General features: G+C 38.1%; 1 protein-coding gene across 1 annotated transcript in view; it reads left to right on the forward strand.

Moving 5' to 3' along the window:
* Positions 1 to 23,583, forward strand: part of TENM2 (teneurin transmembrane protein 2) — a 618,654-nt gene that overhangs the window by 382,874 nt on the left and 212,197 nt on the right. The window contains 1 exon segment of the mRNA XM_017726535.1: positions 13,775 to 13,984. Coding sequence (XP_017582024.1) covers positions 13,775 to 13,984 — 210 coding nt within the window.

Here is a 23,583-nt window from a genome sequence, read left to right on the forward strand (position 1 = left end):
TAGAGAGACAGGAAAGTGAAGTTCTCTTAGCAGCTAAAATTGCAGGTTCTTGTTAAAATTAAGGTTTTAAAGAATCTGGTATTGGAGGGAAAAAAAAAAAAAAGAGGGTAGGAAGAGATAGAAGTCCTGGACTCTTGCCTGATGGTAAGGATAGTAAAATATGTGATCACCTTTTTGGAGAGAATCGTAACTAACTCTTTGTAACCCTCTGGCAGTGTACACTGCTTCTCTCTATATTGAGCCTCTCTGTCTTACTAACTTCATCTACATTCTCCTAAAATCCATCAAACCTTGGGTTTAGCCTTTGTAGGGCCCTAATAGAAAGTCTGCGAACATTTGGAGGATAGAGGACGTGGGGCTGGGCAGAGAGGGGACAGGCTGTGAATTTTCTCTGACCTCAACCAGTTGCTTATTTAGGGCATTCAGTTAATAAATAACTGCACTCATCACCTACTGCTTCCTTCTGTGGCAGAAACATTTTACATTGCCTTTTATATTCATAGTCAGAAAGCACACACCAGAAAATAGGTACAGCTTGTTGGGGAAAAATCCTACTGATGAAAAGACAGGCTTTGCTGTGAGCCAAGAGAAACACTTCCTAAGCAGGTTGTAGGGAGTTTGTTTGTTGTGTTTGAGTTTATTCTGGAGGAAATGCTTTTTCAATAACTTGACCAAGCCCAGCTGTAAACCTGAATTCCAGGCATGAGCTTTCTGCAAACTCTAAGTAGCATTCATGTAGCTGAGAGGACTGTAAAAATCTTATGCATGCCTTGGCCTGTGGCAAATTTTAGATTTGAATAAGCCCAGAGCTCTCTGAGGATTTTTTTTTCCCTAGGAAGGTTTTTGGTAGGTGCAATGGAATGAAAGGGAAATTTTGTGATTTGGAAGTGATCTCCTATCATTGAAAATTCTAAAATAAATGTTCTGTAAGTGTGGTTCTTCGTGCTTTAGTGTAGGAGGCATCTTTTGGAAGACGGCAGGAAAATCACCCCTAATTAAAACTGGGAATCTGGTATTGTTACACTACTTTTATGATAGTTTTTACTGTGGCATCCTGGCTATTGTTACTGAAGTAGGTCTTAAATCATATTGGCATAAATCAGGCTGACTGGTTTTGCCATGCAGGACATACTTTTTAATCCCTCCAGCTTGCTGGTTTGTTGGTTTTGTTTTTGTTTGTTTTAGTGACATCAATGGCAAGTAAAACACATAACTTCTTTCTCATGAGCAATGAGAATATTTTTCTGAAAATAAAGATCAAGTCTTGGTAGTGTTAGGACCCCACGTATCCCAGTATGCATACACATATACTCATATACTTGTGTGTGTATGTCTATATTTGTATGTGTTTATATAACATCCATATACGTGGTATACTCATAGCTCTTATATATGAAGTGAATTTTTGGGGTTTTTTTCACTTATTACTTGCAGCAGAGTAAAGGAAGATCCTTAGATAGGGGCCAGCCTGAGAAGGGTAGACCCTTGGGGAGGATAAACAGCAGAGGTTTTTCCTTCTTAAGAGACTAATACTCTAAACTATTTAACATTTATTTTATCATAATTAATCTGGAGATCTGGAGCATTCTTTACCCAAAAGATAGTGAAATGCATCCCATTTGAGTTGTAGCATTTGTTATGCTGGTAGAATGTAAGGATTTTTTAAATACACTGCTCAGGATGGGACTGGTGATTGTATATGCCTTGTAACACACTTGGATTAAAACATACTTATTTTTCACTCAGCCTCTGACTCTGTCACAGGCATTTTATCTATTTTCTTCTGTGTGCTATAGATCAAGAAGATATTAGGTCTCATACGAAAGTACAAGCAAATGACCAAGGATCTTCTTGGCATTAAATTTTACAAGGTGTTAATTACAGGCAATTTTGAGAGTTTTTGCAAATTCATAAGTTGTTGACCAGAGAAGAAACTGAGAATTTTTTCTCTCTCAATGGCCATTCATTTTTTAGCATAAAGAGAGTGATGTATTTACTCTCATATGTGTATATATATATATGTAATATCTATAAAATAATATGTAGTCTATGTATGCTAGCACATGTATGTGTGCTTGAGCTTGTGGGGTTCTGAATGTCTCGTCCTTTTGTATCTTTTAGAATTAAGGGGAGGAGTGGATGGTCTTACTAATAACAGTAACATAGTCACTGTCTTTCACTTCAGTATTGAAGGAATATGCCCTGTGTTACCCATAAGAGATTACTCCTTTGGGGATCTTAGGGCTTGGTTTGACTTGCATTTTCTCTTGTTGCTCTTGTACGTTGTTGGATTTAGCATATGGGCTTAATAAATAATGGTATTAAACGTAATAAATCGATGCCAGTCTCTGTAGTCATGGCACCTAAACGTGTGGCTCAGTATTTAATGGCTGTTCTACCTCAGAACCAGTAGTTCTGTGTGCCACTGTTGTGAATTGTCATGGGGTTAATTCTGCAGTCCGTGACAAACCTAAAAGCTGAAACAGTGCCATGCACAGTAGAAAAGTTTTGTAGGTATTGTTTGTGAAACCAAGTTACTGTGCAGAAGCAAATTCCAAGTTTTAAGTGTTCAAGTGTTGCATACTGTAAGTGCATATTGTTTCAGTTGTATACCTGTAAAATTATGCAGTGCAAAGGATGTTCTTTCTGCCCTATTCTCTGCCTCACTGCTTACAGGTGGTGCCAAGGTAGTGCCAAAATTAGATGTGATGTGACCTGGGATTGTTCTGCAATTGTTTCATCTGGATGTGAGAGGGAAGCTGTCAGCGTGTTTAACATTGGGACCAAGTTCTAAGTTGGGAGAATTTTTTTTTTCATATATTTATTTGTAAGATGCAAAGTTGAGCTCCCTCTTACCTTAAAATACCAGCATAAATGGATATTTGAAATAATTATCCAGAGTTAAGAAATTCAGACAAGTTAGAAGTTGTTTTTATGATGTTGAGACCTGTCTTCAAGCAAGGGTGAAAAAGAAACAATCCCAGATTACTTGAGTACTTTTTAATGTCCTCTGTCTCCATTGATAGCCTGAATTTTTGACAGCAAAAGCATATTCAGTTATATGCAGTTCATCTTCCTTGACTGATTTCTCCATAAGCCTTTGGCTGAGTTTAGTTATGACTTATAGCTTGAGCATGGCATTTGGGAAAAACAGAAAAAGTAGTATAAATGTAAATGTGAAGAGCTACAGCTCATTCTGTTTTTGAAATTGTTGGTGTGAAAAGAACTCAACAGTGTTTTATTTAAACAAGGTCTGCTTCAACCTTGATTGACTTGCAGTAAATTGCCTGGTACAAGAGGCAAAAGGAAGTGGATAGAAAAATGGCAATCAACACCAAATGTTTCACATACTGATTGACAAGCACCAGAGATGTGCTAGAGTAAGATAAATTGGCTAACAGAGCCCATCTTGACAGCTCCTGAGATGGGAAAATTGTTCCTGTTAATTTGCTGCTGGGACCTTGTCATTTATGGGGATATATATTTGAGTGCCTTCTAATGGTGTAAACAAACTTTGGATTCCTAAGTAGAATATTTCAGCTTCAGTTGCTTTAATTTCTCTCTGTCCATGTATTTCCGGGCTGTAGTTTTAAAATGCTTTAAGATTGAAAAGATGAGAGAAACTGTCATTATTTTAAAGATACAGTTTGTGCTGAAATACAGAATGGTACATTCAAACTATTCTGTAGCCTGTTTGATTTTCAGTGGGGTTTTTGCTTTACCAAAAAGCATGGAACAGAGCCCATTTGTTGCAGGGGAAGAACAAGTATCTTTATTCCTTCATTCTGGCAACTTAAACTGTAACTATAATGAAAAAATGTCTTACCTTTTTAACACGCCTGGTTTTGTGCTTCCAAATGCCTTTTAATCAGGTTACAGGGTTTTTTTAGTACTGCAGAATCAAGATCCCTTTTTCATATAGTGGCCTTTCATGTCTGCAATTTCTTTTCATTAAAAGGAAATGTTATCTTTTTAATTTCCTGTATTGGTCTCACGGAGTGCCATTAATTATGGCGATACACAGCAGTGGTAAAATAATTAATGGTCTGATCACTGTTGTTGCAATCTGCCACTCAGGTTTTATTTTGGCTAAATCTTTTCACATAAAGTGAAATTTGACATAAACCTTCTCACTTAAAAATAAATATTTTTCAGTTTTCATGTAAGCAAAGTGAGCCGATTCCAATGTTCAGCTAAGGTGTGGCCTACAAACAGTAGTTTATATTCTGTTTCTTTATTTGAGTCTCCTTCCCAGACTCTGAACTGGAAATCACCTTTACAAAGATGGAAATATTTCAAACCTTGTTCAATACTAGGTGAGAACAAAATTTTATCTACTTATTTCTAAGTGGTTTGGTAGGTTGTCCACAGTCCTATGCTAGGGTATTTTGTGTATTCCTTATCATCTTCAGGGAATAGTTAGCTCTACCAGAAGACATCAGAGAGATTTTAAAGGGTTAATTAGGCCTAGCTCATCATTAGTGATGGTATTTCACTTCCCTTTAGATTTTAAACTGCAGTTTGGGTCCAGGCTGTATTCCTAGACCGGAGCAGAGGGGATCATCCTGCATTGAATGAACACAGCAGTCTGGTATTCCAGTCAGGAAAGGACTGTGGCTGGGGGAGCTTCTCCCTGTTCAGAAGTTTTTCAGGACTTCAGAAAGCTGCAGAAACCCTGGCTGTGCTGAAAGCAAAAACAGAGTTTGCATTGACTTACATGGAGGTTTCACTGTGGTTTGCTGTTAAATGCTGGGATGATTGTTCAGTCTGGAAGGAGGATGTGTTACAGGCATGGTAACTTCTTGTAAGGGCACACAAAAGTTCATTGTAAAATATCATTAACAGTCTTAAACTTTTGTAGCACCTGTAAAATGTTTAAGGAAAAGGATGTTTAGCTACCTGAAGTGCAGTAAGACAGAGGGGAGTTAAATGCTGACATGCTTTTGTGCTTCGGAAAATCCCACCAGTGACAGAGAGGACTGAAAAGTCAAACCTTCAGTTTGCTTGTCCACCCAAAACTCCTGCTAAGTCACTGTGGGTGGTGTAAGAAATGCAAGGCTGGATGTTGAGAGCAAAAAACAGATGAAGCAAGAAAAATGTAAATCTTAAGATTATGTTGTCTAACTTTAAGTATCAGTATCAAGAATAATGGAAGATTATTTTCCATCATCCTGATGCTTCTCTGACTACACCTCGCTATCTGCCAGCATGAAGATACAAACACCTCTAGAGTGTGTCACAGCAGTGGGATAGCTCTAATTCAGCAGTGTGTTCACCACACATTTAGAAAGCAAATAGAAACACCGTATTTTAATGTAGGTGGAACTAAGAAAAGTAGACTTTAATAGCCTAAAGCAGAATTACCCAGAATATAGCACTGGCACATGATACAGCAGATTTTAAGCATATTATTTAAATTATTTGGCCATTTACATAATGTAGGTCATATGAAGCCTTGTTTTCATTTCTCATTTGTCCACCAGAAAATAGAGCTGCTTTTTTGGTAGGCTTCAAAGAGTTAACACAAATCGCCCAATCATTATCCAACTCCCACCAGTTAGTACTAACTATGTACAACTCTCACAGAGTTGGTTAAATAATTACAGGTTGGAGTTTCCTCATGTTTGTTCACCTATTAGTGATTCCAGGCACTAGAATCGGCTAAGTGTTGCAGTGTTCCTGGATATAAATTTTTCTAATAGACATAAAGCCAACATTCAGGGGGATATGCAGTGGAGATGGTGTGAGTGGTTGTTTAACAGTACTTAGAATTTCACTAAAATAAGGTGAAGATAAACAGAAGGTGTTTGGATGGTAGAAACAAGTTTGTAACCCAGCTTAGTCTGAACTCCAGGTGTCCCCAGAATAAAGATCAAATCAAGTACTTCTAGATTGATCTGAGAGGGTAGATTTCACAGGGTGCCTGCTAATTACCTACCCAGGGCCTAATTACAACCCCTTTGTTAGTGGGATTCCCTGACATGAATGTTTAGCTGGTAAGATTGATAAACAGGGACTTTTCTTTCTTCTCAGTTTTTAAAAGCTGCACGTATTATTAAGTTACCATAAAATTCATTCATTCACATATGGTTGTGGATCTTCCAATAAGTTTATTCTAAATACATTCCTAATCTTAGAACGTTATTTCTGTCCCACAAGGAACTGGCAGTTGATAAGTTGTTACAATTTAACGCTGGTTATAGTTAGTTCAGTAGAATCTTTTTTTAGGAAAGTTAAAGTAATTGTGGTTGGTGTGAGTTTTTCTCCCATGGATTTGTCTGTTTTTCCTGGCTGAATCAGAGGTAGGGTAATATTAGAGGAGACATTTTGACTTTATGAGTGATGGGAAAAAATCATTGAAACAAATTACTGTTTTCCAGCTATGAAAGTATCAAACATATGCCAAGTAATCAGCTTGCTAGTGTAATAGGTTCATGAAGGAAAAGGGTTTTCTAATCTTACTCACTGATGTTTTTCCCGAGACAGCAACAGCTTTTATAAAATGAGGCTTGTAACTTCTCATTACAGAATCTAATCTGCCCAGAAGACATTGAACAGCTGCAGAACCCTAACATCTTCTAGCTGTAAATTGCTTTTATTATTTATCTTTGTTTAACTAAAAAAGAAAGGGGCATCAGATGATTTAACTAGACAAGAATTAAGTGACATTAGCTTTTGACAGCAGCAAATTATTCCTTTACATACTGAATTGGTTTAGATAATTCTGAAGTCATGACTGTCTCCTTATTTTTAATACCCAAATTTCATAAAACTGATACATTTTGTAGATGGATTGCTTAGAAAAATTAATTTAACTTTAACACTGGAAGTCAGAAGTGATTGATTTCCAAGTCAGTCTCACTCTCCTGCAGAGTTTTTGCAATGATAATATCTTGCATTGGTACAGTGATTTCCATATTCAAAGATTACACATGCGCAGTACTGCAGAAAATATTAATCACATACAGAGGTCAAATGGTTTAAGGAAGATAACGAAGCTTAAACGAGCTTGTAGAATGGATCTGTAATAAAAAAACAGAGATCAGGACTTGCTGGTGGTTCTTCATCTTTCCCTTTTCTATTATCTACAGTTCTCAGACTGTATTCCTGGTTGTTGAGTAAATGGTTTTACTTCAGAGGAGAGGGAACATATTAATATATTTTAATGGTTTGTTGTTCTGTTTTGGTTTTTGTAAAATAAATAATTTTAAAATTTTTTGTAACAAGTTTTGAGAAAACTAAGCAAGCTGTAGGGAGTTATTATTTTTTTTTAATGGGAAAAACAGACCTGTGGTACTGAATTGCCTTTGCTGACTCACTGTTGTATAAATCATAGGTGATGACTTAGTGTGTGTAACTCTCTCTTTTGCCATTCTCTTTTAATTGCTTCAGAGGCATTCTCTGTCTTGCTCTGGTTTGATATGGCGGTATCAGCTGCTTCTTTAGTGGCCCTTACTATCCGTTTTGACGCAGAAAAATACCTGAACACATCAGCAAACAGGTCTGGGCTTTTAAAAAGACCTTGTTTTCTCCTTTGACTTTTGTGAAATAGACTGTGTGAAAACCTTTTTCTTAGCTTGGCTGGTTTTGTGCCTGTTTGCTTTTGGAGATACGAGCTTCAGGAGGACTGGAAGTACCTTTCTTCAGTGATAACTCTCTGTCATCCAAATCCTGATTTATATCTTTATCTTTTGCTCTTTTGAATCCTGTTTGCCTTAGAGAAAAAATGCAGCAGTGTAGGCAAGAGAAAACAACTTGGTGCTGAAGAAAACGATCACAGACTGTTAGATTCCTTTCCCTCTTTTTCTTGCATACTTCATTTGGGGCTTTTGTCTTGCCCCCTTGAAGTGTGGTCTGCAGAGTCACGAGTTAACCAAGTGCTCTGCACAGCTGGCTGAGCATTGCTGCTTGCTCCTGGGTAACTCCTGGGTGCTGTGTCCCTCTCTCCTGGGAGCTGGCAGCACAGGATGCTTGGCTCTAGGGGGAATAACTTTCTCCCCTGAGCAGAGCTGGGACTCCGCTGGCCCCCAGTGCGTGGAAGCACGAATGCCAGTTGAGCTACAAAAATCATACATCGTGCTGTTCCCCACCCATGTCAGTTAACTGCAGTAATTTCACCAAATATGAAATATTTATGTTCCTCATGCCAGTTAGGACAATATATATTTAATTTATTAGATACAACACTGCTTAAGAGTGCCCAGGCCAGTGGTGAGCAGTGCTATGCATACATATTAGAAGGAGATTTTTTTTTTCTTTTGCAGAAGGCAGTTTTTCTGGGGAGCGAAGGGAGAGTCTGCTGAATGTGCTGTAGCTCAGGAAAGCTTCACCTTCATCAACTGTCTGCTCAATTTATAGTGCTTTGCACTGCAAAAACGTGCATCTTACGTTATCTAGCTGTTTCCTGACATATTTAGCAACTTTTCTCGCTCTTTAAAGTGAACTCAGCAATGCTGACAGTGCAGGTGCTTCAGTTTAGGCTGACTTGAAAACCTAGTGCGAATGTGTTAAGTGGAGGAGAGCTGTGAGCTGTTACAGGGTCCTGCCTGTGGTCCTTGTACTGGTTCTGTCCAGCTTTCCTGACTGAAGGGAGCAAAGGAGGCCAATATCTGGTCCTTCTCTTTTATCACCTCCAGTTAATATCCACCCAATTCCGTTGCTAGATAGCCTTCTGGGTATAATTTTGGTATATATGAGCAATGCAGCAACTGCGGTTAATGATCCTGTCCATCATGTAAGTCGCTAACATAATTTTATGGGATTACTTTGCACAGGGTGCAAAGTATGCTTTGTATTGGTGTAACATGAATATCAGCAGCTTCAATCAGTAAATGTCAAAATCTTAATTGCCAATTAAGTATTTTACACAGTGTTTCTGATGCCATCAGTTATGGAGAAACAACTCTTCTGCTTTCACTCTTTACTTCCTTAGCTTCCTGCAGTAATACTTGAACGCTGCTACATCTTCCGAAGAGCTGGTTTTTAAAAACACAGTTCTCTTAAAGTTTCCCTTCTTTCTGCAATCTGACCTGCCAAGGACTGCACAGGGAGACACTGGCTTGTGTGGATCTTTTCTGTCTGAGTCCTGGTCCTTACGACCAGAGCTGTAGAACGAAGGGGCTTTACTGATAGCAATATATGTGACTAACTGTAACTATCACAGGTCATTTATGTTTATTGCCTGCTTGACTAACAGATAGCCTTAGAGAAGAGCAGAACAGTTACATAATAACCCCTTGATTGTGAAGACTATCAGCTGTTTAAAATCTTGAAAGCTGATATTGCTTATAAAAGCCTCTACATATAGGAAGATTTTCTGTCATAAATATAAGTTATCAATGAAGATATGCTGCTTAGGAATATGAAATTCATGCTGAAAATGTGTGAGGTTGAACAATCTACACAGATATTGCTACACATGTCTAACCTTAGAAGAGAGATTTTCCTGATGGGAAAAGCTTGAGAATTCCATTCCAGATACAATGAGCTTTGAGATCAGTATTTACCACCTCTGGGAATGAGCTACCTTCTAATGACAGGACTTACTGAAATGAGTAACTTAAGAGTGTGAGATGGCAACACACAGGTTGTGATCTTCCCTCCTGAACAAATTAATGGCAAAATAGCTATTTAAGGAGTCTGGATTAATCTTTAGACCTGCTAAAATAATGTATGTTTTTGGATATTATGCATGTCTGTCTAGAGGTGTGTGGGTAATATACTTCAGTATACACAAAAGTATATAAATAGATGCCCGCACATTTGGAATGCGTATCTACATGCTTACTGCTCAAAATTGTTAAATTCCAGGGGGGGTTTATTGGTTCCCTGTTTCCTGTCATGCACCTGGGTGCAATATAGAGATCAGGGTTTTACATACACGTGGGCTTTATTTATCCACAAAACTCTATAGGTCCTTTAAAGGAGAAAGAATAACAGAGGGAGTATGGAAAACGTATCTCAAATATCCTTCAGTAACTGATGAGCAGCTTGCACATCTTCTTTGATTGTGTCTCTTGTTTATGTATATTCATGCTGGGAGTGATTGCAGGCAGTCTTTTATCTTTTGTATTTTTTTTTCCTTCTGGTGATGGTGTGGTCTTTCAGGCTAAATAGCAACTGAAGTCTCTCTTTTCCCAATGTGTTACTGTGATTGAGATGAACAGAACTCCCCTTCCTGTCCGGGCTTGAGACATTACCAGCTGTGAGCATGGCCTGATTTCTAAATGTAGGTTCTACAGCAGATTTTACGCCTTAAGGACTTAAAGTGTAGCTGTAATTGAGGAGTGGTTTCATAAAAGCTCCTGAGCTGGTGAAGAAACATGAGACTCTGATTTAAAAGGAAAAAGGAATATAAGGGATAAGAGGGTAAAGAAGGCCCTTGCAGACTGAGGTGCTGTGTGGTGTGAAAGCCCAAAGCAAGCCCAAATCTGAATTAAGAGTTACCAAGTTTCTTCCTTCACTCTAAAAAGGAAGATAAGATAAATGGCAGGAGAAAGGGGTGGGAGGAGAGGAAATTTGTTTTTTTCTTCTTGGCTGCTTGCTCTTTTTGAAGAATGCCTTATAACTGCTCTATTCAGTATCTGTACAAGTCTTTGTCATGCATGAGTATATGCAGTATGAGCATGCATATGAACAGATACTGCAAAAAGAACTGATACAATCCCCCATTGAAAATATAACGTATCAGCTTTAAGTCTGGTTCCCTTTCTAGCATTTGTATCTGGTTTATGTTTCTTTGACTATGTCACACAATTACATTATTGCTGTCACTGTAAGTATCCATTACATAGGGTTCTGTCAATGCACAACTAGATAAAAAACTTACTCACAGAAGCTTTAATATATTACTGTATGAAGACCAGACACAAATTGTAGGAACTTCTATTATGATTTAACTTTTGAAAACAGCAGTGTAATAGAATACTGATGTTATCATAAGCCACAGTAGTTTTATAGACTGTAGGGTATTGCAAATCCCATTGTGAAGCAATGGAAATTTAGAATCTTTTAAAGAGCTGGGAAGTTTAAAAATATGACTGTTGAGATATCCGTAGGCACATGAATGGGTCTGACAAGGAGCTCGGGTTTGTAGAACCTGCAAAGCTTAGTTTGTTCTTTTAAATGTTACATTTAACGTATTTGACCAAGATATTTATATAAGTATGAATCAAAGCCCTTATTTCTCACTTAAGAGTGTATAGTAAAAAATAAATTACATTTGTGATGCTCTTTATAGCCTAACTGCATTCCCACACTTCTCTTTGGTACTTTCACAAGCCATTCTCTTAACTGTGGTGCTGCAGATAGTTACCCCTTAGATTAATTTCTTAAGGCAAAAAAGCTTACTGGTGTCTTTCTGTTCCTGTTAAGTAATTTTTCAATTCATTTCCCACCATATTTTACAAAAGACTGGGTGTCTTAAGAGATGCTGTGTGTTTCAGGGGCTGGGAGTGGAGAAAGAGAACATGCTTTTTAGAGAACCTCAGAGGGAAAGGCTGTAGTGGAAAGTTTAAGGTTTAGTAGATGTAAAAAAATCAACTTGATAGAAAGATCAAGAATGTCCCAACCACAAGAAAATTTTTAATTAAATTTGGCTGTTTATTAGGCAATCTAACCAGAGGATGGATTTGCAATAGGTTCTGTGACTCACAGACATCTCTGTTTTCCCATTAGTATGTGACTGTGGACAGATCTTCCTCAGGAGCCAACTTCCCACCAAAATGATGCAACATTTAACAGCTTCATACCTTCTGTTTCCTCTAAACTACAAACAGAGTTGCAGTAATTAGACATTTTGCCTTTTCTTTAGGGATTTGGGCTGTATTATTTCATGATGGTAACAATGTCATTAGCATTCCTGACAAAGGAATTCTTAAGGTTTGGGGGTTTTATCATTTTTCAATGTATTCTACAAAAATATTCCTAAATTGCTCTAAAATACCATATGCAGTTTCCACAAAAGGAAAAAATCTTTTCCTTCATCTCATACCCTCACACATCTAACAGTTTTATGTTAAAGTAATATATTTCCATATGATACATGCAGTAAATGCAGATTTAGAATTTATAAAGCTGCTGCTTTCAACTACACAGTGTTGAAGCAGAGCCAGCATATGTGAAAATTAAATGCACACAGTGGGCATGAGTGTCACGTTCCTGTCAGAGGTGTGTCAAACCTCAGCCTCTCTGCTTCTTTGCAACACATTGCAAAGAGATAATTAGAAGCTGGTCTTGCTCAAACTTCCCTTGAATGTTTAGGATATTCATGGTAGTATTTCATAAGAATAGCATAAGCATGAATAATAACAGTAATTATTCCTATCATCAATATTAAAATTATTTCCTCTCAAATGCAAGTCCACAATGAAAGTATTCAATGCATATTTAATTTTCTGTAGCATAAAAGATTGTAGATGGGAGTTACTATGGAGTAGCTTAAATTGATTTTTGTCTTACAATAACTTGGTCATTCAGTCTTATCAATTTATCCAGTGCTAAAAATACAGTAAAAAATAATGATGGAAGTCACTTGCCTATGTTCTGGTATTTATTTTATTTCAAAAGTTTTTGAAGGGAAGGAAGTACTTCATGCTATTTGCTGGTACCAGGCAGTGCAAAGTTGGTGGTTTTCAGTATCTACATGTGCCCTTGGTTGATTGCTGCATCCCAAATATAATTTATATGTGGGAGCTGGAACTTTTCATTTTCTTGCCTTTTTTTCCGCTCTTATTTGGAGTTTCTTGTGTGATTACATAAGTTTACCTAATGGTACAAACCCAAGGATAATTCATATAAAGTGTGAGGTCCTTGATTCAAAAATGAAGATGTAACTAGTGAGCAAATCAGTGTCTATTTTCTCTGCTACTCTTTCTTTAAGAATGGTGGCAATAAGGATACACCATTTGATGTAGTTTTGCTGTGTTTTAACATTTGTAGCAGATCTCTGCCTTACAGACTTTGGCAGTATCACAAAGGTCATATTTTCTTACATTTAAATTATTCATGAAGAATTTCTTCAATGCACTAGATAAACTTGAAATGCAAAACAAACAAAAAAAAAAAACCTGTCTTCGTCTCTGTGCGTTTGATGGAATGGGTTGGTGTGAGGCTCTGGGACTTGACAAAAGAATAGGATACATGAGTATGAATGTTGTTGTTGACTTGATGCCATTGCTTTAGGTGACCAAGACCATGTTGTTGCTGTGCGCTGAGGTATTGTACCCGTTAGGGTTTGGGCTTCAGGGCTGGAACTAACCTGGCTGGGCAGGAAATTCTGCTCCTGCAGCTCTGGTGCAGAAGGCAATGGGTGAGGAAGGACAGCAGTGCTGAGAGAGCCAGCCCAGATTCCAGCTTTAGCCCATCTCTAAAGCGGAATAATTGCCTTTCAGTCCTGCTGTCCCCTGTGCCTCCTGTCACATCTCTCAGTGGGCTCTGGGAAGATCCGCAGCATCACAGGAAGAACCTTAGCTTGGAGAAAGCCCTGATATGGTTGTTTAATGCCTCAGAGATTCCTGTGCTGGAGAAATTTTCCTGGTTAAAAAAAAATAAAATATCAATCAGCCCATTACTACTATTTTAAGAGATTTACAGATGTGATGTAATTTCAGGAAATGTGATACAAAGGGACAGGTTGGTACCAGGGCAGAGATTGAGGGGCTGTGCACAGCAGTAATCGAGTGTAACCATGGGCAGTTACAGTGCAATTACTTGGCTGGTGGGGTTTTTCATTACATTCATTGCTGATCTTTGATCCCTGTGTCCTCTTTCCCAGGTCGTCCCATTCCACCTACATCCTCGTCTAGCCTTCTCCCATCTGCTCAGCTGCCCAGTTCTCATAATCCTCCACCAGTTAGCTGCCAGATGCCATTGCTAGACAGCAACACGTCCCATCAAATCATGGACACCAATCCTGATGAGGAGTTCTCTCCCAATTCATATCTGCTGAGAGCGTGTTCAGGGCCACAGCAGGCTTCCAGCAGTGGTAAGAAAATTACAAACATATGGAGTTTGTTTGTGACATGTTTGTGCCAATTTTATGCATTCTTTTTTAATGTGCAAATGTGTTCTTGCATCAGCACAAAACTGAGAGCATCTATGGAAATGGGGCAAAGAAAGTCTCACTGGTTCATTTAATGGAAAATTCCTGGAAACACAATCCATCATATATGGTGTTCCTTCATTTTACTATAGAGAGATTTTTTAGTCTGAAGTATGGTAGAAGCAGCATAAAAAATACTATTGAATTCTTGTCATCAGTGGGATTTATTTTTCAAAGTAGGTTTCCTGCTCCTCGTTGCATCTGGTAGGAGAGAAATGTACACACGATGGTTCTTCGTTCTGCATGAGCTAATCTAGTATATCATTTGGTGATGAGGTTTTGTATCTAAAAATGCACGTTGCTTCTGCCAGTCTGTGTCTGTTCTTGTTTCCAAATCTGTCTGCTTCTATACTTGTAATGTCGCATTTAACTAAGATCTGCTATTTTTCAGCAAGTTAATCCTTGTCTTTCAGGCCACTATTTTAAAACACTTGCAGCTCTATCAGTCATGGAATCTGTAGTGCCTAGGGCTTGCTTTCTTCTTTTTTTCTCTTCTCTTTTTTTTTTATTTTAATTTTTATTAGTAGGTGATGACTTTTCATTTTGACAGCCAAAAACTGAAGAATGAAGATGCAATCCCTTTTTAGAAATACAGGGAAATCAAAAGAAGCTGTTCTAGCTCCCTTTTTTTATTTTTTATCATAGATATATGTTGGGTGTTATTTAACTAAACATGATAGGTTTAGAGCTTCTGTGCAGTTTTTGGTCGGCCTGAGGGGTCTCTTTGCTGTAACAAGGCAGCTCTGAGCAACACTGGAGGTTCTGTGTGGTGTGGGACTGCTGGGGTGCACACAGCACACCTGAACACCCCCCCTTTAACAGGGGCTGGGGGTGTGTGCTGGGAGGGTGAGACAGGGAGCAGAAGCTGAAACAGAACATTCAGAGTGGATATTTGGTATAAATTCTTCCCTAAGCATTGGGTTAGAACAGGTGGCCCTGGGAGCCTGTCCAGTCTCTGTCCTTGGAGCTTTCCAAGAACACTTAGGCTGAAATCCTGAGCTACTTGTTCTGACCTCAGAGGTGCCTTTGCTTGGCAGGACACTGGACTAGGCACCTCCTGGGGTTCCTTCCATCCTGAATTATCCTTTAACCCTGTTCAGGTATGCTAAAATATAATTGCACAAAGAAATAATAATTCAGAGATTGAGTGTGCTTCCTTGCTCCTCGAGTTTATTATTATGGAAAAAATGATGCCACTTTTGAGGGGGTTTTAAGAGATTCAGAGAGTGATCTGGGAGCTGCAGACCTCACAATCTGTAATGGGCAACTCTGTAGAAACCATGGAAATGGGGAGAGGGTCAGGAAGTGAGTGGGTGTGATTTATCTTTGAGTCAGTGTAGCTTCAAGGGTCCTTTGCAGGGCTCAGCCATTTCTGGATAAGGGTGATCCAGCTGATTGAAGGGTCTTTGTGTTGTCAAAAGGGTTTCAGCAAAATCTGTCACTAAATGCTTTCAAGGAAGCATTTCACCTAACAAAGAGTAAGAGGGAAGGTTCCTGCATGGTGAGCAGTTAGTTATTTGAAAGACAGTGAGCACAAGTTGGAGCTCCCCAATGAATTTTCACAGGACATTAAAATACTCAGAGAAGATGGTGGCATAGGAAAGAGGTGATGGCAGGGTGCTAAGAATGAGATCAGCTTGTGGAGAACCACAAAAGCACCTGTGAGTCCAAGTAACAGAGAAATAAAATGACAAGGGGGCCTTAGGGCAGAGAAATGCAAAGGGATATTCATGGAAAAAGCAGCTCTGCTTCCTGGATTGGTGGTGGATCATTACCTATGTGCAGGAGGAGCTGGGGAATGCTTGCCTCATCTCAGGAACAGGGAATGTTCATGGCTCAAGAACAGAATAAAGAACAAGAGAGAACATTGTCTAAAGGGTGTGGTGGATCAAGCAGTTGATGAGATTTTAAAAGGGAATGGGAAAAGTAAATGGGAGAGGGATGAAATAAGTAGAAGAAAATTAAGGTCAGGGAATGTGAACTAAAAAAAGAGACTTGGAGGATGCTTGAGTACTTGGTAATTACAGCCACTGCTGGGACTGAGGGAACCAGCATGGCTTTTCTTAGGAAGCCAAATGAAGGAAGTAGCAATAAAAGAACATCAGAAAATTTGATGGAAGAGCTCTTTATGTTTCATTTTAAATCATAATCATTGTTTCTTTCTATCCTTAAAAGCTTCATGTTTAACAATTGTTACTGAAGGCTGACCAAAGGAACCTTTTTGGCATCCTCTGATAGGCTTTGCTTTGTCCATTCTCCATTTTAACACTTTTCTCCCCCCATATCCCATTTACTTCTTTATTAAACAGTCACATAATATATAATGATTTTAAATTTTCAGGGTATAAGGTGCAGGTGTCCTTTTTTAGTATTTTTTTACCACAGACACGTGCATAATTGCTTGATCACCACGGAGGGTTCTGTAGCATGAGTTCTTCTGGACTTAATGCATCCTCTGGAAAATAATGACCCTTTCCTAATGGTGTCATTTCTTTTGTTTAGTTCTCACAATGTTTCTTTAGAGAGTTTATAAGAAAATACCACAGATAATGACTTATACATGAAATTGGAGAAGGTTACTACTTTTTATGGCTTAGCCCTATCCCTGAAAGATTTGCAGAGTAGCTTTTACCATCTACATGACAAGAAAAGGTTGATCAGGCTCTGGTCGTATTTTTTTATTTTTCTTTTTTAATTTTTTTTTTTTTTTTTTTTAATATTTACCAATGTCTTCTACTAATTACACAATAGAAGTGTCCTCTTGTTTGTCTGATTGGATACTTCTCTTGCTCCAAGCTCTGTAATTACAGGATGGCTCCTCAACAGCTTTATCCTTTTTGGATATGAGATGACACTCATCCACGTGTGTTGCCCTGTGCCCTTCACAAGAGCCATTCTTAATATATATGAAAGAAATCATTTGCTTAAAAAAATTACCTAATCAAATATTCTATCAAATGAGCAATCTATTGTTGATATTATGAAGGCCTTTAATCTACAATAAATCTTTGTTAGAACTCATCAGAACTCCCAGTTTGAGAGAAATGTGATTATAGCACTCTTAAAATGACATTACATCATTGGGGTGATTGGTTTATCATTTGGAGAAGCGACATCAATCATAACTAGCATAACCACACAGTAAATGAATTCAACCTTTCTACTGCAGAACAATGACACAATAATTGCTCAAAATCAGACTTGAAATGAAATCAGAAAATGCACTTTCTTTAAATATGATGTTAACCTAATGGAATATATTATTAAAAATCATGTTCGAGAAAGTTCTGTGTAATTAAAAATATGTGAAAATGTATTCCTTTTTTCTCTCATTAGAACCTGTTTCAGTTGCAGAATCATTTTCTATGCAACGAGATATTATGCTGGTTTTAATTGAACTCCCATCACTTACATTCCTCTGCTTGTATTTCTTAATATAATATGCAGCACAATTATATGTGATGAAGGACAAGAGGTTTTTGAAATCTGGTGCACCTGCTGATAGTATTTTGAAAAACACAAACATTGTAGAAGGAAATGAGACCTTTTACCTAAGAAAAGTTAGTGGATTTTTTTTTTTTTCTTTTGAAAGAAGGTCAGTTCCTGTCATACCATTTTCTGAGATGGTTTCTTACAGCAGTAGGAATAGGTTTATTTCTTCTTCTTGTATGTGTTTCATATATTTTTTTCTGGTAATGTAAGGAAGGTGACTCAGCTTGTTGAAATGCCATCTTAATGTCTTCAGTCAAAATACAATAAAACAGGCTGTTTTTCAACCTTACATGGAAAAAAGAGAAGGGTTCTGTTATCTGCACCTTTGCCTTTACTGTAGAGGATTTACTGCTATTAAACCAAATTTTGAACTCACAACACAAAAACTGTTTGTTCATTTTTCAACTGAGTAAAAGCCATAGGATATACCTACTCCCATATTAGGTTTTCATATAATGGATCCATAATTGGACACATGCATCAGCTTCTGCCATTCTAACAGTGAGAATGTAAAAGCAGAATGATCGCTGGAGTATTTTGATTTGGGGGAAATTCTAAACTGTGGTTTAGATATTGTCATGATTCCCAAGAACTTGCTGGAAGTTTGACTGGAAGGGAGATGGTGCCTATTTTTTCGGTCTTTGTGTCTTTTTGGCTCACAAAAATGATACAAATCATTTGCCTCAATGTAACAATATCTGCCCATGGAGTAGTTTGGACGCTGCTTAGAAGACAAGATTTGCTTCGATTTTTTTCTCAAGCAGTTTCTGGCAGCAAGGAGAGAAGAAAAGAGAAACAGGTTGGCTTGAAGGAAATAAGTGCTGTTCTTTAATGCTGTCTGTTAGTTAGAGTTGAAATAAAGAATAAGACTCCTTTTGCTTATGACCCTATTGGGTGGAAATCTTGTGTAAAATATCAGTTTTCATTTTACATTCAGTATAATTATCTAGATGCATCTCCTGCATTCAGCAGATACTACCTGTCTATAGAATTTCATTATTATTAATGTGTAATTACCACCACCTACATGCAGTTTAATCCAGTTTGTAAAAATCTTTTCTGAAAGAAGCCAGAACTTGAACTAATGCACTGTAGCTGGGAGACTTATTTTAGATCCTCTGCTGGGAGTGCTTGGAAGTGTTTGTTTTATAGCCCTCTTACAATCTGGCATCAAGTAAAGAATTATTTCCAGTTTCTACTCTATAATGCAAACCAATATATAGAAGTATAGTCATCTTTAAGAAATAAATGAATCCAATAGAAAAATAATTACATGCCTTCAGGTGATTAAGCATCACCCCCTACTGAACTAAGACCTCAATTTTCTGTACCTATCAACATACAGGATAGAAAATACAGTAGTGGCCAGAAAAATCTAGAATCCATAGCTTTTTTTTTTAATCCTCATGAAGGATTGACTTTGGTTTGCATAAAAGACTGAATAAAAGAGTTTGGGTAGCTCAGTAGGTAATGAAGGAAACACGGCAACAAGAGAGACAAGGAATTGGAATCTTCCTCTCCTTGTCAATATTGCAGCTGGGGCCAGGAGAAAGTGTGTTGTTTTCCCTGGTGCTTGTTGGTTGTTCTTGTGTTTGTTTACTTTTGGTTTTGTTTCATTTGACATCTGTTCATCACTTCTGAGATCAGGTACGGAGGAACAGTTAATCAGAAAGAAAATGTTGGCCTCCTCCACCATCTTCCTGTCCTAACTGCTGTATATGATTAAGCGTTCAGCAGCATCTTTTGGAACCTCTTTCAGAATATCACATTGTAGAATTTGTCAAGTTATGCTTAGAGCAGCAACAGTTAAAATCAGTTTAGGTTCCAGGTTTGTGTTTTCTAAATTACTTCCTGTAGTTCCTATAACTGTCTCCAAAAAGCAGCGCTCCATTACAGCTGTGTATATAATTCTCCTGAGAAAGGGTACTTCTTATTCAGTATATTCCCAAGGAAATGCCATAAGGAACTTTCTTCTGATGACATTTTACAGCAATGCAAAAAAAGGCTGGTAGATTGATCATTTTCATTTCTGTTTCCAAATTCAAAGTAAGTAATGTATTCGTTTCTGCTCTGGAGCCTGGCCTAGCTTTGAGGTTGTAAGCAAGAGTGTCTTTGTACACATATTGTTTAAACAGTGTGTGGATGTAGCAGCAAGGCCTTTAAATAAATAATTTTTCTCCTTTCTAACACTGTTTCTAACACTTAAATTCCCTAAATCCTTAATGTCCGGTTTCATTCTCATTCTGTTGCATCTCTTGAGCATTGAGTCTAATTTTAGAGCTTAGAACTGGAATTAGAAATGGAGGGAACAGCATGAACAATGTTTTCCCATTGAAACCGAAGAGTGTGCTTTTTCTAAAGTATCGGCTCCATGTTGCTGCAACTATTACTGATATTATTGCTGCTGCTAATCTCTGTACCCTGTGTTGATGATGCCTGCAGATGTCTGAATTTCAGCCAGAAGACATGATTCTAGATACTAAGATATTGCAGAAACATTCTATTTATTAATGTATGAATTCATAATAACAGCAATCAAATCTCAAACAGAAGGTTCTATGGTAATAAAAATGATAATGAATTACAAAAAGCTATAGAATTGAGAACAGACTTGAATTCCGTTGTTTACATATTTTTCTTAAGCTCACCATGGTTTTGAGAAATGGAGAGGGTTTTTTATTAGCTGCTTTTCATTGTTTAAGGTTTGTAAATGTGTTGAACTGGGAACCCCTGTAGCAATAAAAGCCCCCCAGCAAAGCAGCTGCAGCACTGAATTTCCAAGTTTTCATTTCTCTGTGTATTGCTCTGCTTTCTGACAGCTTCCCTGATGGCTGGGACACAACCCGGTGACTGTGGCCAGTCAGGCCTTTTCTCATTTCCAGTGCGTATTCTGTCTCATGGCAGCTACTTAAAAATCACCAATAACTGTGAAATTTTGGAAAGCTTTTGAAGCTTTTGAAACGTAAAGCCTCAATATTGCTGCTCTGTCATTGCACCAAGAAGATCAGTGCTTAGACTTGGTACCTTGCTCAAAAACTGAAAGGCACTGAGGATACTACAATTATAAGCAGAAAATATCCTTTTTTTTTTCTTCTCCTTCTTTCATATGCTGAGTCCAGATGCTGCTTGTGTGTTTTTCCTTTGTGCGTAGAAAAGGCTAAAACTGTTCTTGCTAACTCTCTCTGCTGTAAGTCATGCTGTATGGGAAGAATTTTTCAGGCTTTCTAATAATTTTTTCTTTTGATACAGAGTTTTTTATCTTCTGAACTGCATCTCCTGTTCATTGGCCGTGGCACAGTCCTGACAATTTCCATAGTGGGTAGTGCTGCTGTTTATGTGGAAAGGCAACATTTAGAAAGCAGGTCATGTTTTTAGCTGCTACCAACACAATTTGGTAGCTGATTGAAAGTGAAGAGTTGAACATATGCAAGCTTGCGCTTCGTGGGCTACAAAGTAGAGAACCTCAAATTTAGGATATCATTGTTTCAAAATATTTTGCAATATTAGTACACAGAAGGTTCTGTGGGCGGCTTGGTTGGTTGGATTTGTAATAGCCAACAGTTTAATAACTTCCCTCTTTCTCCCTATAAATCCAAATCAGTGCCGTTACAAACACTTGAAGGCAAGGAGGCACTTTTCATCTGAGTCAATATCTTGTCTTATGGATTTTCTGATTTTGATATGCCATACACTTCTGGTTTATTTAAATGATAAACTGTGCATTTATCTAGTGCTTAATTATTACTCCTAGTTATAAAATTACATTAATAGATTTACAGTTTTGATACCTGTTTCTAATATGATTATAAATATTAGCATCTTATCAGGCAAACTGTAAATATATTTCACCTATTTATCACATTAGCATCTCTAGAAACAGAGTTTGTCTTCATATACAGTATGATGAAATCAATAGAAATTAGGACTTCTTTTTCCTTCAGAAGGTATTCAGTCTTATTTTAAAAAGTACAGGAGATGGGAAACTTCAGCACATCACTGGAGAAACTGATCAGTGGTTACTAATCATTCTCAGTGTTATTTTTTTTTTTCCCCCTATTAATGCCTGACTCTTTGCCTGGCAGTTCTCCCATGCATGTCTGCAACATCCCTTCAGCATAAACAGAAAGAAATCTGTACTCTGTCATTTTACTCAGAATATTTTTCCCTTTGTGTTTCCCTGCCACAGCCCTGTTGCCCTCTGGTAGCATGTGCCCTAAAAGGGTTTGCACATAGAGCTTTATTGATGAAACCTCTGCTGAAAACAGAGCTCAGCCAAGCAAAATATCCTTTCCTGTTACTTCCTAACCCAGCTCTTCAAATGCCCTAAGCCTTCCTGTAAGGATGTGCCTGCCTCACTGCATCTTCTGCAGGTGAATGCTTTTGCAGACCACGATTTTCTTACAGCCTCAACTTTAGCTACCTTGTGCAGACACTGCTGCAGTGGGAATGTAATAAAGATCTGGGGTTCCTCCACTAAACAACTGCTTTATTTTGGTGCAGGGTTACTCAGTTTTCTCTTGGGAGAACAAGCAGATGTTCAGACGGGCTGCACTCAGAGCTGAGCGTGGTGTTTCATGGGGCTCTCTGTGGTGATGCTCTTTGCTTGCACCATGTCTGCCCTGGTGTGGCCCGTGCACAGCTGACACTGCAAGACTCCAAGGAGTCAGGAACTCCAGTGCAAGTCTTGAAATCACCAGTTCCTGTGGAGTTTGTAATTCCCACAATGTTTGAAGTTATTATGGACTAAAACTATAGATGAGGGGTTGTTTTTTTCTCATGGAAGCAAATCAACCAAACAACATTGCCTTTTCTATTACATTGCAAATATGCATAATTTATGTTTCTGACAGATTGTTACACAGAGAAGTCAAGGACTTTGAATGTTTGTAGAAGTTAATTACTGGCCTGAGTAAATGCTTAATTTTCAGATGGTTTCACATCAAGGCATAGAGGGAATCTTTTTCCATTTTGTCAGCTCCCAAAATGATTCCACAGCTCAGTCTGACATTCACACGTGAAGGAAGTTTTGTCTCTTGCTCTGTTCCATTTGTTTGGATTTTGTGTTTTCTTCCAGTCTGTAGCAACACTGCACTTGCTCCCAGTTCCCCAGGTTGCTTTTATTGCAGTGACCTTTTCCATCCATGTAGGATGCTATTTGTCATTCCTCTCTCCTTGGATCCCTGCCTCGCCCCACCAAGGTATTGCCTCACACGTCGCTCCTGTACAATGGTTCCTTTCTGCCTAATGCACCTGTGCTGGGTGTCATGGGGCTGGAACAGTGGGATTTTCAGAAACTGAGCTTTTCTCTCCTTTTATTCATGTCGGGGGTAATGATTTGTGAAATAAATAGATACACACCTACAAGCAGAACCATAACAGCATCCTTACGGTTATAGTGATAACCGGTGTTTATCTTGCATAGTTTGGATTTGAAAAAAACAACCTAGTAAATCAAAAGGAAGGGAAACTGGCAGCTTAATATGGAAATTGGATTGTTTTGAGAAGATTCCTTGTACCTGATGCTCTGCTAATTTAGGAGCAATAACTAGAACACTGGAGAAAATGAGAATGACTTTTTATAAATGATAAAAAATAATGTGTGGGCATAGAAGCCTATGTACACCAAACCCCTGAAATTTGGGACTCTTACTGTGCTGACAGATCTTTCAAAATCTGCAAAAGAGGGACTGGTTTGCTGTGTACTGCCATGCCCCAAAACCTCCATTTGTAATAACAGAAAAGTTCAGTATTGTCTCAATTCTCCCTAAGAAAAAGATTTCCGACCCTGCTATTTTGTAAGGTCCCTCTTGGTCTTCAGCCTTCAGACCTGGAGAACAGTTGTTAGTGTGGAATGAAATGGGAAGTCCCAACTGCAAATCCACGTGATTCGGGAAGAACTTGGAAATCTGGACTTTAATATTGCATAGTGAATAATTAAATCTGTAATGTATATGACATGGGAATTATTTCTTGAGTAAAAAAATAGCTTA

This window comes from Corvus brachyrhynchos, unplaced genomic scaffold (genome assembly GCF_000691975.1).
Source record: "Corvus brachyrhynchos isolate BGI_N302 unplaced genomic scaffold, ASM69197v1 scaffold262, whole genome shotgun sequence".
In the NCBI taxonomy this organism is placed as follows: domain Eukaryota; kingdom Metazoa; phylum Chordata; class Aves; order Passeriformes; family Corvidae; genus Corvus; species Corvus brachyrhynchos.